The sequence below is a fragment of the Papilio polytes genome, unplaced genomic scaffold (genome assembly GCF_000836215.1).
Source record: "Papilio polytes unplaced genomic scaffold, Ppol_1.0 DF822622.1, whole genome shotgun sequence".
In the NCBI taxonomy this organism is placed as follows: Eukaryota; Metazoa; Arthropoda; class Insecta; order Lepidoptera; family Papilionidae; genus Papilio; species Papilio polytes.
In genome coordinates this window covers 1,193,400-1,210,639 of record NW_013526582.1, presented here as the reverse complement: position 1 = coordinate 1,210,639, position 17,240 = coordinate 1,193,400, and the positions used below count along the sequence as shown (strand labels likewise).

The 17,240-nt window shown below is 37.2% G+C and overlaps 1 protein-coding gene across 3 annotated transcripts in view; it reads right to left on the bottom strand.

Moving 5' to 3' along the window:
* The window catches only part of LOC106105943 (endoribonuclease Dcr-1), a 52,688-nt gene that overhangs the window by 7,548 nt on the left and 27,900 nt on the right, over nucleotides 1–17,240 (bottom strand). For all 3 annotated transcript variants that reach the window (XM_013286439.1, XM_013286438.1, XM_013286437.1), the window contains exons 18-35: nucleotides 15,843–15,959; nucleotides 15,518–15,627; nucleotides 14,036–14,334; nucleotides 13,091–13,269; nucleotides 12,295–12,465; nucleotides 11,716–11,854; nucleotides 11,094–11,182; nucleotides 9,601–9,703; nucleotides 8,762–8,879; nucleotides 7,251–7,347; nucleotides 6,692–6,783; nucleotides 6,315–6,481; nucleotides 5,091–5,618; nucleotides 3,954–4,106; nucleotides 2,714–2,848; nucleotides 1,468–1,561; nucleotides 857–1,038; nucleotides 41–229 (exon numbers count right to left, since the gene is read on the bottom strand). In XM_013286439.1, coding sequence (XP_013141893.1) covers nucleotides 41–229; nucleotides 857–1,038; nucleotides 1,468–1,561; nucleotides 2,714–2,848; nucleotides 3,954–4,106; nucleotides 5,091–5,618; nucleotides 6,315–6,481; nucleotides 6,692–6,783; nucleotides 7,251–7,347; nucleotides 8,762–8,879; nucleotides 9,601–9,703; nucleotides 11,094–11,182; nucleotides 11,716–11,854; nucleotides 12,295–12,465; nucleotides 13,091–13,269; nucleotides 14,036–14,334; nucleotides 15,518–15,627; nucleotides 15,843–15,959 — 2,962 coding nt within the window. The remainder of the gene's footprint in view (nucleotides 1–40; nucleotides 230–856; nucleotides 1,039–1,467; nucleotides 1,562–2,713; nucleotides 2,849–3,953; nucleotides 4,107–5,090; nucleotides 5,619–6,314; nucleotides 6,482–6,691; nucleotides 6,784–7,250; nucleotides 7,348–8,761; nucleotides 8,880–9,600; nucleotides 9,704–11,093; nucleotides 11,183–11,715; nucleotides 11,855–12,294; nucleotides 12,466–13,090; nucleotides 13,270–14,035; nucleotides 14,335–15,517; nucleotides 15,628–15,842; nucleotides 15,960–17,240) is intronic.

Below are 17,240 nucleotides of genomic sequence, written 5' to 3'. Positions count from 1 at the left end.
AAAGTTCATTATCTTTGATTTTAGTAAAGAAAATTCTTACCTGATACCAAACACCATTCTTCTTATAAGGTTTAAGAGAGCCGACAGCGCGCCCCGCCCAGCTCCAGTCCTCGGGACCGAGCTCCAGCTGGATCTGATCTCCTGCGTCTTCCTCATCATCATCATCATCGAAGTCAGAATCTGACTCTGACGTACGTTGCTGACGCTTAGTCGGTGGTGATGGTGATTTCTACAAGAAAATTACATTAAAACTATCTGTTACCGTGCGACTTCATCCGCTTGAAATTATTAAAAAAAATGTTTTATTGTTTACATGTGTCAAATTATTAATTGCAAATGCCAAAATAACATGATGACAAAGTATTACAATTTTGCTTTCTTTATGTTGGCAGCAACTTATGGTCTCTTTCCCACATTAGGTATTTTATCCAAAATATTAACCCCTAAGTTTAATAACGTGAAAATATATAGTCTAAAGCGTGAGTTAAGTGTAGGTCTCTTTATTTAAAAAAATATATTCAAAAATATGGTGTAATTGCTGACATCTTGGCAACAAAGAAGTGTGTGTTTACGCTTTATTATAATAGTATAGATAAAAAAGTAAAAAACAGTAACTGGCACTACACATATTAATCTTACTAATATTATAAATGCGAAAGTTTAGATGGATGTTTGTTAGAGTTTGTTGCCTAAACGGCTGAACGGATTTCGATGAAATTTGGCATAGATGTAGAGGATAGTCTGGAAGAACACATAGGCTACTCACTTTTATTTTTTTTTAATTCCACGCGGACGGAATACGGGCGAAAGCTAGAACTGTGATATAAAACGCAAATTTAGAATCCAAAACACTCACCTCAAGCACAGGAGTATTATCCTTATGTGCTACAACATAAGGATGGTTATCCTCTATCAGTATATCGTGTCGGGGCAACACTCGTATGCCGAGCCACGACATGAACAGTAGCGCGCCTCGCGGACCACACTCCAGTAGATACGCACCAATTAGTGCTTCCACACAATCTGCTATCGATTTATCTGAAAAAAAAATGACTACAGCCTTGCATCTGGAGGGAAATCTAAAAGATACCCTTCCTTATGGGGGGAAACAGGGTTTAGGAAGACAGAACAGGCCTCTGGTGCAATAGAAATAAAGGAGCTACCAACTATTATCTTTACTATTATAATAAAGCGTAAACACACTTCTTTGTTGTCTAAGATGTCAGCAATTACAGCATATTTTTTAATAATTATTTCTTTAATAAAAACCCCTACACTTACGTCACGCTTTAGGCTATATATTTTCACGCCATTAAACTTAGGGGTAAATATTTTGTATAAAAACCCTAATGTGGGAAAGAGACCATAAGTTGCTGCCAACATCAAGGGAGCAAGGTTGCCATGGTTTGTCATGTCATGTCATTTTGATAAAATTCAAGTTATTCTGAACATAAGAAAAATCCTTACCTGGTATACTATGTTGTGTGATCAAATTATATGGTATAAAACATCCCGCATTATCTACGGCACCGTCACCCATTGCTTGTTCTTGAACTTCCGGCTGAAAAATACAATCATACTTATATTATAAATGCAAATGATTAGATGTTTATTTGTTAGTTTGTAGCCTAAACTGATGAACGGATTTCGATGAAATTTGGTATAGTAGAGGATAGTCTGGAAGAACACATATACTACTCACTTTAGTGTTTTTTTGATTCTTTTTCCATATTATATATTCATCATCCACTTATCCTTATCCCTTATCGGGGCGGCACAGTATGTGCTCCATACATCTCTATCATATCTGAATCCACTCCTTTCTTAAGCATATCCTCTTTCACACAATTCATAATTTCTTCTGTCTTCCTCTACCTTTGTAGTTCACATTGAATCTAAACACTTTCTAGTTTTCCATGTTATATACTCCCAAGTTTAATAACGTAAGAATATATAGTAGTCGTAAGTCTTAAGTGTAGGGCTTTTTATTAAAGAAAAAAAAAATAAAGAATATATATTTTTTTTTATAACATAAGGTGTCAAACGAGCAAGCGGTCACCTGAATCCACCGAAATGGAAAGCGACTGCACATAAACATCCGCAATTGCAGATGCGCTGCCTACCCTTATTGACGGAGGAGGAGACGCACATAAAGAGTACATTTCCCATTCCTATGCATCTCCTCCACCGTCAAATCCACTTTTCCCTCCCATCCTTTTCTCTTAAGAAAAGGGTAGAAAGGAAAAGGGAAACGAGTCCTCCGGCACCACACTCATCAGACTGTACGCGGAATTGCTTCCACTTCACGCCTGTTTTCTGTGTGGTTATCGTTTTTTTATTTAATTTTACTACTTTTATTTTTCTATTAATATATCATATACTAGCTGTGCCCGTGCGGCTTCACCCGCATGAAATTTTGAAAATTCTATTTCATTGTTATCAAAGTAACATCACATGACAAACCATGGCAATTTTGCTTCCTTGATGTTGGCAGCAACTTATGGTCTCTTTCCCACATTAGGGTTTTTATGCAAAATATTTACCCACTAAGTTTAGTTGCGTGAAAATATATAGTCTAAAGCGTGACGTAAGTGTAGGGTTTTTTATTACAAAAAGAATTATTGAAAAATATGGTGTAATTGCTGACATCTTAGGCAACAAAGAAGTGAGTGTTTACGCTTTATTATAATAGTATAGATATTAGTATTATGACCTGTTTGTGGTGCAGCGTGTGCGGCGCGCGGTGGCAGGGCGGCAGCCAGTTGTCGTGCGGCTCGAACTTGGAGGCCGTCATGCGCGCGCCCAGCCTCTTACCGCGCCCCAGCCGGTATAGGTTCAAGTTTGATACCTAAAATACATGTTACTGTAAATACTATAGTGTTACAAAATAATAGAAACGGAAGTAGTGAGGCGCCTTTAGTCGCTTAGTCCTCAGTTGCACTCAGTCGCTCAGTCGCTAACAAGCCGTCAGTACCTCAGTTGCACTCAGTCGCTCAGTCGCTAACAAGCCGTCAGTACCTCAGTTGCACTCAGTCGCTCAGGAGCTCAGTAGCTCAGTACATTTCTAGTCGTCGCCACGGAACGTTCGATATCTTACGTAGTTGCCTTAGTGTATTCGTTTTATAACAATTCACCAGTATTCCTCATATTATCGCTCGACTGTCATATTTTTTAAAAAGTCATTCGTATCAAAATTTATAACAATAGTTAATGGCGAATTCTTCAGTTTCAAAATAAAAAAAAAATTAAAAAGCGTAGCCTATATTACTTAGTGATAACGTAGCTTTATAATGGTGTAAGAATTTTTGAAATCGGTCCAGTAGTTTTTGAGTAATTTCGATACATACAAAAATACAAATCTTTCCTCTTTACAATATTAGTACAAATTATAAATGCGTAAGATTGGATGTTTGTTAGAGTTTGTATCCTAAACATCTGAACAGATCTCGTTATTTGTCATATATATAGAACAGTCTAGAAGAACACATACTCACTTTTGATTTTTTAAATCCCAGTGTCACGAGTGTCACATACCTTTTAACTTCATTAAGTGAGTTGTCTATGTGTTCTTCCAGACTATGCTCTACAACTATACCAAAATTTCATCGAAATCCGTTCAGAAGTTTAGGCTAAAAACTCTAACATCCATCCATCCATCCATCTAAACTTTCGCATTTATAATATTAGTAAGATATATCTGTAGGATAAAGAGGTTATAAAGAGGTTAAATGTGTTTCTTTTTAATATGTTTTCTTTTTAATTGATTTCGAATTTTATATTTTGACGTTGGTTTAAAATTAGTTTAAGGTTGAGAGAAAAAAATGGAACGACGATGTATAAAGATGTATTTTGGAAAGAAGTGTAAATATTAAAGTAGCAATAAATTACAAGTTTATTTTATTTTGATCGAGCCACAACCCCACATATCTATATTATAATTGTTTTTAACATACCTGTTTACTTCTCATATGACTCAATTTCCCCTCATGTACTGTAGGATGTGCGCAGTACAAATACGCAGTTATCGCGAACTTCAGGAAACTGTCTCCTATCGTCTCTAGACGCTCCAAATTGATGCCGTCGTTAGCATTCGACATTGTTAACGCCTGGAAATTGTAATAAATAGCGTTAGTGACATTTTTTGAAAAATGTTTTTAAGTAAAGTGTCAAGTATGCCTACTCTATATGTTTTAAATGTCTTTGGCGACGAAAAAGCTAAAGGATGAAAGGAGACTACATGTGACAGAAATGCGAATGTTAAGATGGATGTGTGGTAACACGAATGGATAAGATACGAAATGAGTATATTAGAGGAAGTTTGAGAGTAGCCCCCGTAGTAGAGAAGGTTAGGAGTAAAAGGTTAGCATGGTATGGGCATGTTATGAGGAGGGATGAATCGCATGTGACAAGAACGTTAGTTATGAGTGTGGAGGTACATCGGTAGAGGTAGACATAGAAAGAGATGGATGGATTGTGTAAAAGGTGACATGATGAAGGGAGTGATGACTGAGATGACGTATGATAGAGTTATGTGGAGAACAAAAACCTGATGCGCCCACCCTACGGGAGTAAGGATAAGGAGATGGAGATGATGATGATGATGATGATGATGAAGTATCTAATTCAATTTGTATGAAGACAAATGCCATACTTAATAGACAGGTATCGTAGTGACGAAACACGCAGCGAACAATGATGAACTATCGATATTCGGTTTAAATAATTATCGAACTCAACTAAAATTTTTATTTTCTTAATAACTAATTTATAGGACAATTCTAGTATTGATTATAGTGTAGAGAATTTAGAGATGACAGAAATAATAGGGAAATCCAATTCGATTACGTACGGCTGTAGTAATAGACATTTATTTACTCTCACTAATTGTTATGGTCATTTTTAATTTGAGAAAACAGTCTTTTTTAAATTCCTAAGTTATAACTTTAAATCTATCGATTCAAACTTCTATAACAAAAATCGAAAATCGATAAGATTCATGACTGATTTTACACAACCAATCCCTACTAAATTTGAAATGAATTGTCAAACTAATCTAAATTATTTAGACACACTATAGTAGTGAAATTTACCTGTAAAATAACACTAGGACTCGGCCCCGGATGTCCGTCTAATTCGGGTTGATAATCAAAATCAAAACCATCTTGAACCTTAACGTCTTGATAATAAGGTTTCAAATCATTTTGTTTCCATTTGTCTATTTTCTCTTTGTAGCTATCTTTACTATCAAAACCAACATTCACTAATTTCTCATTAACATAATCTGGAGAATCGATATTAACATCTTTCATCGAGAAACAATTCATCTTCTTCACATCTTCTAGAAGTAAGTTCTTCTTTAATCCTTCTAGAAGACGACGTTTATTCTTTTCTATGCTATCTATTGTTATTTGACCGTTTTCTATTATTATTTCATCATTAGTGTATGGAAATATTTCTGAAATATCGATATTTTCAATCGATTTCGATGTTTTCTTATCGATGTCTTTCGATACATCGGGTAATAAATCGATAATCGGTTTATCTTTTTCTATAAGTAGTTCATTGTTTATTATATCCTTTTCATGTTGTTTGACGGATTCTCGAAACTTTTCAATATACTGAAAATAATACACAATTAATTTAATTTTAGATAATAAGTTGTGCGAAACAAACGAAACTCGTACAACAGCTATGCCATAGTTTCGTCAAAGGTGTGCACCTGCTATTACAAAATAAAGTACTAAAATTGCTATTAAAATTACCCAGGCGCTGATAAGTTTAGAAAGTATTTCATTGCTATAAAAATCCTACAGGCGGTAACACTAACAATGTAGGAAATTGCTATTAAAATTACCCAGGCACTGATAATTCTAGAAACACTCATTCTAGAATTGTTGTGTTGAATTGAATGTCTAGAATTGTTGTTTTGTTGTTAAATTGTCTAGTGTTATCGTTTGTAGAATTGTTATAACAATCATATAAATATTATAAATGCGAAAGTTACGATGGATGGATGGATGTTTGTTAGCGTTTGTAGCCTAAACGGCTGAACGGATCTTCATGAAATTTGACACAGGTTTAAAGCTTAGTCTGGTAGAACACATAAGCTACTCACTATTATTTAATAATTCAACGCGGACGGAGTCGCGGGCGAAAGCTAGTATAGTATATTTGTTATAACAATAGTATAATAACAATGTAGTAAATTGCTATTAAAATCACACAGGCGCTGCCAATTCTAACACGAAAGAGCGTTTTAAAACATTTTTCATTGCTATTAAAATTCAACAGGCGGTAACACCTTTAATGTATACCTGTGTGGGCGGTTGTGCGTCTCTCAGCCAGTCGGTGTGAGCATGCATGTCTTGGATGTCGTCCTGCGCGCTGCGCTGCGGCGGCGCGGGCCCGCGGCGAGCGCGCTCCACGTCCACCGCCTCCGCCTCGTGCGCTGTCTTGTATTCTATACGCACACCCATCGCCGCTGGAATTACAATTATGAGAAAATTATAATAATCCATAGTAATATTATAAAGAGGACTTTGTTTGTTTGTAACGCTCCGAAGCTGATTTATATAAATATACATTGACATACAAATCTTTAACATTTGTGATGTCTAGAGACTTAGGACAAGAAAGTTCGGCCACAAATAACCAAAAGGCAAAGACAGAAGAACAGAATAAGTCTATTTACCATTAGAATTCTTGCTGCTGCAAAATCCACTCGCGTCTGTCTCCTCGTCGCTTCCTTCTGAATTCATATCTGAATCTTCCGTGTCAAAGTCACTGAAACACAGTAGAAACTTTATAAGTTAAAGTCCAAGGGAAACACAAAATATTTTAAGTTATCAAGGGTCTATGTTGTAGAGGTTTTGAGCTCTGATGGTAAGGGAACATATTATTTTTTGATGCTATAGAGGTTATTAAGTTACCGAGGTTAAGTTTTCAACACATATAGAAACGTTTTGAACTAAATAACTAAAGGCTTTTTACTTAACAATTGATATAACAGAAAAAATATGAAAACACTAGTCGAATTAAATTGATATATGAAATAAACACAACTACTTAGAATCTATACTAATATTATAAAGAGGAAAGATTTGTATTTTTGTATGGATTGCAATAACTTAAAACCATTAAGAAGCTATGTAATTCTTGAGTTACATAGGCTATATTTTTAATTAATTCCACGCGGACGAAGTCCCGAGCAACAGCTAGTTTTATTCGTCAATTTAAACAAATTAACTCACCTGGACATATAAGAACAATCACTATCCGCTACAGAGAATGTTCTCGAAGCACCATATTGTTTCGGCTTCTCTATTGGACAGTTCCAATTTGCACCACCTGAAAACACACAAATATTTGTATTTTTGCATGTATTGAAATAACTCAACTACAGGGTCGATTTTAAAAATTCTTTCACCGTAGGAAAGGTAATTTGTGTGTAAGTAACATAGGCTATGTTTATTATTTTCTAATTTCACGCAGACAATGTCGCGAGCAACAGCTAGTATTCAATAAACAACTATAAAACATGTAAAAGGCATTTAAATTTGCGTTAAAAAAAAAAACAATAAAAAACAAAGCCTATGTTAGTGATAACGTAGCTTTTTAATGGTGAAAGAATTTTTGAAATCGGCCCAGTAGTTTTTGAGTTATTTTAATACATACAAAAATACAAATATTTCCTCTTTATGATATTAAGAATAGATAAACAAGCAAACGGCTATTGTAAGTCACCAAACTAGCGAAACCACCTCATTATATACCATGCAAATTTCCATTTTATAAAAAAACGTAAAATAAACTGGGGAGGAGGCGCACTGGTCTTACAATATCCTCTTTGATATTACATTATTTGTCCCATCCCCTGCCTAATATATTTCCCCTTTCCATCCTTTCCTTGTACAAAAACAACAGAAAGGGAATGTCTAAAATTAGACCTCTAGCCTCTTTAAATTTATAAACCTACCTGATTTGCAGATTTCCTTGCAATCTTTAAATAGAAAATATACATTATTAAAACTAATATAATTAAAAAATATTGGAGAATATGGATGTAGGCTACAAAGAGGAAGACCGAAGAAATTATGGATTGTGTGAGAATATGCTTAAGAAAGGAGTGAATTCAGATATGGCTGATATAGATGTATGGAAGAGCACATACTGTGCCGACCCTCCGTAAGGGATAAGCGCAAGTTGAACGAAATATATTGGGGAGTATTAATATATTTTAACCCATTAAAAATATTGTAACACAATTTTCTTTCTAATTACCATTTTATATGCAAAGTTAACAAGTAAAACTGAATTCTCAATAATATGTAGTAACTCTAAAAATAAGAATATTGTCCCATACGACAAAAACATTTTTAACATGTGTCTATACTATTATAATAAAGCGTAAACACACACTTCTTTGTTGCCTAACATGTCAGCAATTACACCATATTTTTTAATAACTCTTTTTTAATAAAAATCCCTACACTTACGTCATGCTTTACTATATATATTTTCACGCCATTAAACTTAGGGGGTAAATATTTTGTATAAAAACCCTAATGTGAGAAAGAGACAATAAGTTGCTGCCAACATCAAGGAAGATTGCTAAGGTTTGTTATATCATTTTGACATTTGCAATTAATAATTTGACAAATGTAAACAATAAAATAAAATTTTCATAATTATAGGCGGATGAAGTCGCACGGAAACATTACGAATAAAATGTTAAGTTATTTACTTAAGTTACTTTACTTACCGGAGGCTGAAGTACAGAAAGTAAGGTTCGAAGGCAGAGGTTCTAAATATTCATCAAAGTCCACTGTCTCTGGTATACAAGATGCCATATCGTTACTCCAAGTGCCGATTTCAAACCCCTGGAAAAATATGAAATTAAAACAAAAAATAATAAAAACGTAGCCTATGTTACTCAGCGATAACATAGCCTATTAATGGTAAAAAAAAAGTTAAAACATACCCAGTAGTTTTAGAGTTATTTAAATACATACAAAAAACCATAAATACAAATCTTTCCTCTTTTTAATATTTCTAACGAGCTTTCGCTCGCGACTCCGTCCGCGTGGAATTAAAAAAACAAAACTGTAGCCTATGTGTTCTTCCAGACTATACCCTCATCATCCACTTGCCCTTATCCCTTATGGAGGGTCGGCACAGTATGTGCTGCTGTTCCATACATCTCTATCAGCCGTCATATCTGAATCCACTCCTTTCTTAAGCATATCTTCCTTCACACAATCCATCCATACTTTCTTCGGTCTTCCTCTTCCTTTGTAGCCATCCACATTCAATCTCAACACTTTCTGGTTTATGTCCCCATCATTTCGTCGCATAATATGTCCATACCACGCTAACCTTTTGCTTCTCAATTTTCCAGACTATACCCTACAGTACCAAATTTAATGGAAATCCGTTCAGCCGTTTAGTCTACAAACTCAAACAAACATCCATCTAAACTTTCGCATTTATAATATTAGTATGATTAACATAGATAAAAATCTCAAATTCGTGGGATACTACTATTTACATAGGAGCCATGTTTATGGCTATGGTAAGTATGAATGCTTTATCCATACTTACATTTTCAGCATCTTCTTTCTCTTGTAATATATCATTGATTGTCTTTTCCTTGTCTTCCTCTGGCTCACTATCCCCTTCCTCTTGTATCTTTTCTTCTATAGCCCTGGAATAGAAAAAATAAAATATTAATACATGGCGACCATTACATAATTTTAATTATTTTGCGAAAAACATGAGAAAAAGAAGTGATATTAAATATGTAACTAACTGTTGTCGACGACTTCGTCTATACAATAGTAAAACACAAAAAACTTTAACCTAAAATTTTTCAGATATAAATCGTACTCCATATGTTACTATAGATTTTGTTTTATAACTGTGCTTTTCAATAACAATACAAACATCCATCAACAACATCTAACAAGAATAGTAAGATATACGAGATTTAGTCGAAACTAGCTGTCGCCCGCTACAAAGTACGAAGTAGGATAAGATACGAAATGAGTATATTAGAGGAAGTTTGAGAGTAGCCCCCATAATAGAGAAGGTTAGGAGTAAAAGGTTAGCATGGTATGGGCATGTTATGAGAAGGGATGAATCGCATGTGACAAGAAGGATGTTAGTTATGAATGTGGAAGGGTACATCGGTAGAGGTGGGCGTAGAAAGAGATGGATGGATTGTGTGAAAGGTGACATGATCAAGAAGGGAGTGATGACTGAGATGACGGATGATAGAATGCTTTGGAGGACGAAAACCCGGTGCGCCGACCCTACGGGAGTAGGATAAGGCAGGGGAGATTATGATAGCTGTCGCCCGCTGAACTATAAAAAACTAGCTGTTCCCGGGCGGCTTCATCCGCATAAAATAATTAAAATTTTATTTTATTGTTAACATTTGTTAAATTATCAATTACAAATGTCAGAATGCCATGACATGAGAAAACTTGGCAATCTTGCTACCTTGATGTTGGCAGCAACTTATAGTCTCTTTCCCACGTTAGGGATTTTATCCAAAATATTTACCCTTAAGTTTAATAGCGTGAAAATATAAGCCTAAAGCGTGAGGCAAGTGTAGGGCTTTTTATTAAAAAAAATATTCAAAAATATGCTGTAATTGCTGACATCTTACGCCACAAAGTCTATATATTCTTTCAGACTAAATTTCATGGAGAGCTCTAATTGTTTACCTAAGTAACATCCATATAATAATACATTTTCAATTCCGCGCTTCGTCTGATGAGTGTGGTGCCGGAGGCCTAATTTTATCCCTTTCCCTTTCCACCCTTCTCTTAAGAGGAAAGGATGGGAAGGAAATGTGGATTTGACAGTGAAGGAGACGCATAGGAAGGGGAAATATCCTTTTTATGTGCGTCTCCTCCTCCGTCCATGAAGGGTAGGCAGCGCATCTGCAATTGCGGATGTTTATGGGCAGCGGTCGCTTTCCACTTCGGTGGATTCAGGTGGCCGCTTGCTCGTTTGCCACCTTATATTATAAAAAAAAACATACAAAATCTAGTATTTATTACATTAATAAGATTATTTTAAATTCTTACCTCAATTCCGTTTGTTCTTTTTCACTGTCTTCTTCATCATCATAATCTCCTTTCTTCTTGTCTCCTTTTTCAGAATCCGCACTCAAAACCTGTAAAGTGAAAATTAATTTCTACATAAAAATAAAGCCCATACCACACGACATACGTGAAGTAGAAGTAATACCGCATACTACATGAGTATTCTCTTCCCCTTCCCGACAAATTCTTATAAGGAAAGGGAAAGTGAATTTGATAGCGATGTCGCATAGGAAGGGGAAATATCCTCTTTTTGTATTCTATCAAAAGTAGACAACGGATCTGCAATTATGTATATCTAGGCAGATCTTTCTTCGACTTTTCGGCGAATTCCGGTGTTTGCACGTTTGCTACCTTATGTAAAATAAAAAAAAGTTTTTTTTAATAGCTTTTTTAGTAGTTAGTAATATGTTATCACTGAGTTACATAGCCTATGTAACTCAGTGATAACATAGCTTTTTAATGGTGAAAGAATTTTTAAAAACGGTCAAGTAGTTTTTGAGTTATTTCAATACATACAAAAACCCAAATCTTTGCTCTTTACAATAGTATGGGCAATCTACAAATACAGTCTATGGGAGTTATTTCGCCATTTTGTCGAATTTACCTCAGCTAAACTCCATCCGAAGTCCAGCGGCGGCCATTGGAAGCCGGGACAGGTCGTGTCGTCTATTTTGGGAATCCCTAAACCTACATCTATGGAGACCGCGCGTCGAATCTCATCGGCTATTAGTAGGGCGTTTATCCTGAAAATATATAAAAAATGTATATAGTGGTAGAGCCCGCTTTTACATCTTTGCACTGCAGGGCCGGCTTGTCCGGTGAAATACCACGACCACACAAGACAGGCGTGAAGTGGGAGCAATTCCGCGTCTCGTCTGATGAATGTGGTGCCGGAAGCCTAATTTTGGTCCCTTTTCCTTTCCACCCTTTTTTTAAGAGGGACGGATGGGAAGGAAAACTGGATTTGACGGTGGAGGAGACGCATAGGAAGGGTAAATGTCCTCTTTATGTGCGTCTCCTCCGTCAATGAAGGGTAGGCAGCGCTGCAATTGCGGATGTTTATGTGCAGCGGTCGCTTTCCATTTTGGTGGATTCAGGCCGCTTGCTCGTTTGCCACATTATATTAAAAAAAAATACATAAATACAAATAATTTCTCTTAATATTAGTATATATTATAATTACCTGTATAATACACAGGGTAGAGCCACGGTGGCGAACCACAGCGGTGCAGCGAAGGGATGTACCCTGCACAACTCCGGCACCAGTATCTGTTTTTGGTCCAGTCTGTCTCTCTTCGCACGTCGCGTGCGCTCCGAAGACACGGGAAGAGCTACTCCTTTGCGGTTCACGTATCTGGAAAATAATATAATTAATGTACACTGGGAAGGGTAATTTGTATAAGATATGGCAGACTGATAATTTAAACGTCGGATAGTCCCCTCCCCTTCCACGTCCCTACCCTTCCTACGATTTTACAATCTACAACCCTTACTGTTGCCATGTAATGTTTACCAATATATCTTCTACGCTTCCTATCATATGTCTATACGTCTCATACGTTGAACCTTTCCATTCAATCATTTTGTACACTACCCTTTCCATACATTATTGTTTCCATCCACTATCTTTCCCACCCTTGTTTAAATCTGTAGGTAACGGACACTCTATTTAAAACTTTCTTCATAATTTCCTAGCTCATATACATCCTTTCCAATATTAAACCATGTGTTAACACCCTTCCCATTTTACTTCTTCCTATTCAATAATATGGGGATATTATGCCATAATGTATTCTCATTTTATAACTAACTTTTGCTCGAGACTTTGTCCACGAGAAATTAAAAAATATAACCTATGTTACTCCACGACATTATAGCTGTGTAGTGGTGAAAGGTTTTTTAATTCGACTTAGTTTTTTAATTACTTCTCTCTCTTTATAATATTAGTATCTATATCTTTGCCTATTGTATCCCCTCACCTGGGTGTAAGCAGGTTAAGCCTGGCGCTGGTGTGGTCCACATCCAGCAGCGGCTGGTTGAGCTGCGTGAGGGTGACGCCGTACTTGCTGCTGTAGTAGTCCCTGAAGGTGGTGTGCGTGTTGGAAGGGAACGCAGACTCCGGCGTCAGGTTCCAACATATCTCCGCCACTAGGAAGAACTGGAAGGGGAAAGACATTCATATAACTATCGTATAAAATTATTATATATAATTATTATAATTTTGCTGAAATTATGAAAATTTTATTTTATTGTTGACATTTGTCAAATTATCAATAGCAAATGTCAAAATGACATGACATGACAAAACTTGGCAATCTTGCTTCCATGATGTTGGCAGCAACTTATGGTCTCTTTCCACATTAGGTTTTTTATACAAAATATTTACCCCCTAAGTTTAATAGCGTGAAACTATAGCCTAAAGCATGACGTAAGTGTAGGGCGCTTTATTAAAAAAAAGAGTTATTCGAAAATATGGTGTAATTGCTGACATCATAGACAACAAAGAAGTGTGTGTTTACGCTTTATTATATTAGTGTAGATATAGATACTGCCATATTTATTTATAGTTAATCGATCCGTTGTTTCCTAAGTAGACTTGCTATGTATAAAATTGTAGACAATCTACACTTAGGAATCGCTAAATTACAATTAACACATTACTTTAACGTTAAATAAACTTCCACTCATGTCAGGAATACAGTTATCTCTTTTGTTTGTGTATGGGAACGTAATTTAAAAACCTTTGCACCAGGGGAAAGACAACTAACTGCCGCAAAATAATTTCTGTAAAGCACCAAACGTTTAAATACTACCACGGTTTTTTTTTTATTTTTTAATTGGTCCCTAATTGGAATTGTTTGTTCTAGATTTTGAGAATCTATACTTAGGGATCGCTTAATTATCATTAAAAAAGTAAAACACACCTGTGGTTGATCTTGATTCCTATACCAAGGCGTTACCACGGCTTCTTTATATTTCTCTGGATCGAAAGTAAAAGTTTCCCCTTCCTTAAGCAGGGGATTATCCATCTTCTTTACCTTGTCGTCCTTACCCTTCCCATGGCTTTCAACTTTCTTCTCTTCTATCTCCTCCTCTTCGTCTTCTTGTTGGAAGAAAATTGGCTTTTCAACTTCGAGATTTCTCTTTTCTTCCGTATGTTTAAATATTAACTCCAAGAACGACCAGTCTATGTCCACTTTTGAGGTCCCATCTTCGTTTATAGCTGGAAAATAAAAAATACTCTACTTACAAGAGGAAAACATTTTTTCCGGTGTATGTACAGTTTGAGAAATTTACTGTTACCTAGTTATCTTACTAATATTATAAATGTGAAAGTTAATGTATGTTTGTTACTTTGTATCCTAAACTGCGTCGTAACTGAGCGTCGTTGGCTCAGTGGTTTCAACACTTGACTTGTAATCTACAGGTCTTGGGTTCGAATCCCGCTGTACCAATGATTTTCGATTTTTCGAATTTTCATATGTACATAATTTACCCGACGTTCTTACGGTGAAAAACATCGTGATGCCTGCACATATCGGCGAAGAAATTCCAAGATATGTGTGAAGTCAACCAACCCGCAGTGCAGCGTGGTTGACTATGGCCTAGTCATCCTTACTTAGGGTAGGCTCCGAGCCCCTCGGTGGGGACATTTAGTGAGCTGGTGATGACCCTAAACTGCTGAACGAATCTCGATTGTCATACATGTAGAGGATAGTTTAGAACACAGGCTACTTACTTTTGTTTTTTATTTTATATAAATAAAACAATACATACGATTTTTTATTGCCACAAAAAAGAACTACATAAGACATCTAATAAACAAAACATTAGAGCTAGTAAAAAATAAATGTGGCAAAAGGCAAGCTCAGCTAATGCTAATTTCTCGAGACGGAGTCGCGGCAAAAGCAAGTTTGTAAAGCAGAGTTTGTACAAGGAACAAGGCAATTTTTCTGTAAGTGATATACAGAGAATTCCCTTGACTGTACATGTTTTTTTTTATATTTTAAAGTTAAAATATCCGGTATTTAGTGTAGACTAGCTGTTCCCGTGCGGCTTCATCCGCATGTAATTTTGAAAATTTCATTGTATTGTTTATATATGTCAAATTATCAATAGCAAATGTCAAAATGACATGATATGACAAACCTTGGCGATCTTGCTTCCTTGATGTTGCAGCAACTTATGGTCTCTTTCCCACATTAGGGATTTTATTCAAAATATTTACCCCCTAAGTTTAATTGCGTTGATATATATAGCCTAAAGCGTGACCCAAGTGTAGGGCTTTTATTAAAGAAAGCATTATTCAAAAATACGCTGTAATTGCTGACATGTTAGGCAACAAAGAAGTGTGTGTTTACGCTTTATTATAATAGTATAGATATAATATATGGATGAAAACTTACTTTTAACCGTAGGCACAATATAATAATTATTATGCGTGGAACCTTCGCTTTGAAGTTTCATACCACGTCTTCGGACCCTCAGTACATCGGAGAATACGAAACGCATGAATCTGTAATCATACTAATATTATAAATGTGAAAGTTTAGATGAATGTTTGTTAGAGTTTGTAGCCTAAACTGCTTAATGGTTCTCTCTAAAATTTTTCATGGATGTAGAACATCTGGAAGCACAATTAGGCTTGCTTTTGTTGTTATTTTAATTTCACGCCGACGGCGTCACGGGAGAAAATTAGTATTGTAAATATTTCCTATAAAGGTATCTTACCTTCTGACCAAACGAGCTCGTCTAGGTGACAATCTTACATCTGCTTCTTTAGCCAATTCTACTGATACGCGAACCTCACCAGATCTTGTGTAAACTGGGAATGCTGGAATCTGTAACCTATTTGTATGGGCATTAAAGTTCAAATTCCGAATTTTAGTTTTAGGTTGTTACGATTCGTAACCTGTCGTTTATTGTGTTCCAGTTGTAAGAAAGTACCTTGTCCCTTTTCGTACAAGGAAAGGTTGGGAAGAATTTGGCGTTAGAGGGGAAGCATATGAAGAAGAAATATCTTCTTTATTTGCGTCTCCTCTTACGTCAATTAAGGATAGGCAATGCATGTACATTTGGGGATGTCTATGTGCAGCGGTCGCTTCGCCAATATGGCGGAGCGACCGCTGCATAACGGGTAGCTTGTCCCGCAACGCCCACCCCATTACAGGAGGCCCCTCAGGGTGCACTACCGGGAGTCTACCTCTGATACACGCCTGCCTGGGGTCTGCGTGATCTAAGACCAGCAGTATAGGTGAGGGTAGGTCGCGAAGGGAGAGGAGTGTTGGTATCAGGGTGCGCCACTCTCCGTATCCCCCGCCACTGAGTGGGGTTGCACCGCTGATGCGATGTGGTGGGGCCACGGGGGTTGAGAGTTGGGTACTGGTTTATCATTCCCTCTCTCAGCCCTCGTGGTCAAATGAGGTGGGGCCTCGAGGGCCGTGGAATGGGATAGGACGGGTACTGGTTTATCCTGCCCTTTCGAAGACGTCTTGATCGGACAAAGTCAGGATAGAGGGCAGAGTGATGGGATGGGTACTGATTAATCCTGCCCTCTCGCAGACCTCATGATCGAACGAGGTAGGGCCGGGGGGGCTGAGGGATGGGATGGGTACTAGTTTATCCTGCCCTCTCTCAGCCCTCGTGGTCGGACGAGGTGTAGCCCCGAGGGACGTGGAATGGAATAGGACGGGTACTGGTTTATCCTGCCTTCTCACAGACGACTTGATCGGACGAAGTGGGGCTAGAGGGCAGAGGGACGGGATGGGTACATGTTTATTCTGCCCTCTTACAGCCCTCGTGGTCAGATGAGGTGCGGCGCATGAGGTTCGGCGCACGTGCTGTAGGATATCATAATTACATGTTTATTCTACCCTTTCACAGCCCTCATGGTTGGCCGACGAGAGGCCGCGGGGACTGTGGGATGGGATGGAATGGACGGGTACAGGTTTACCCTGCCTTCTCCCAGACCTCGTTGTCGGGTGCAGCGGGGTTAGGAGGGGCAGAGGGATAGAACGGGTACAGGTTTATCCTGCCCTCTCGCAGGCCTCGTGGTCGGGTGCAGCGGGGTTAGGAGGGGCAGAGGGATAGGACGGGTACAGGTTTATCCTGCCCTCTCGCAGACCTCGT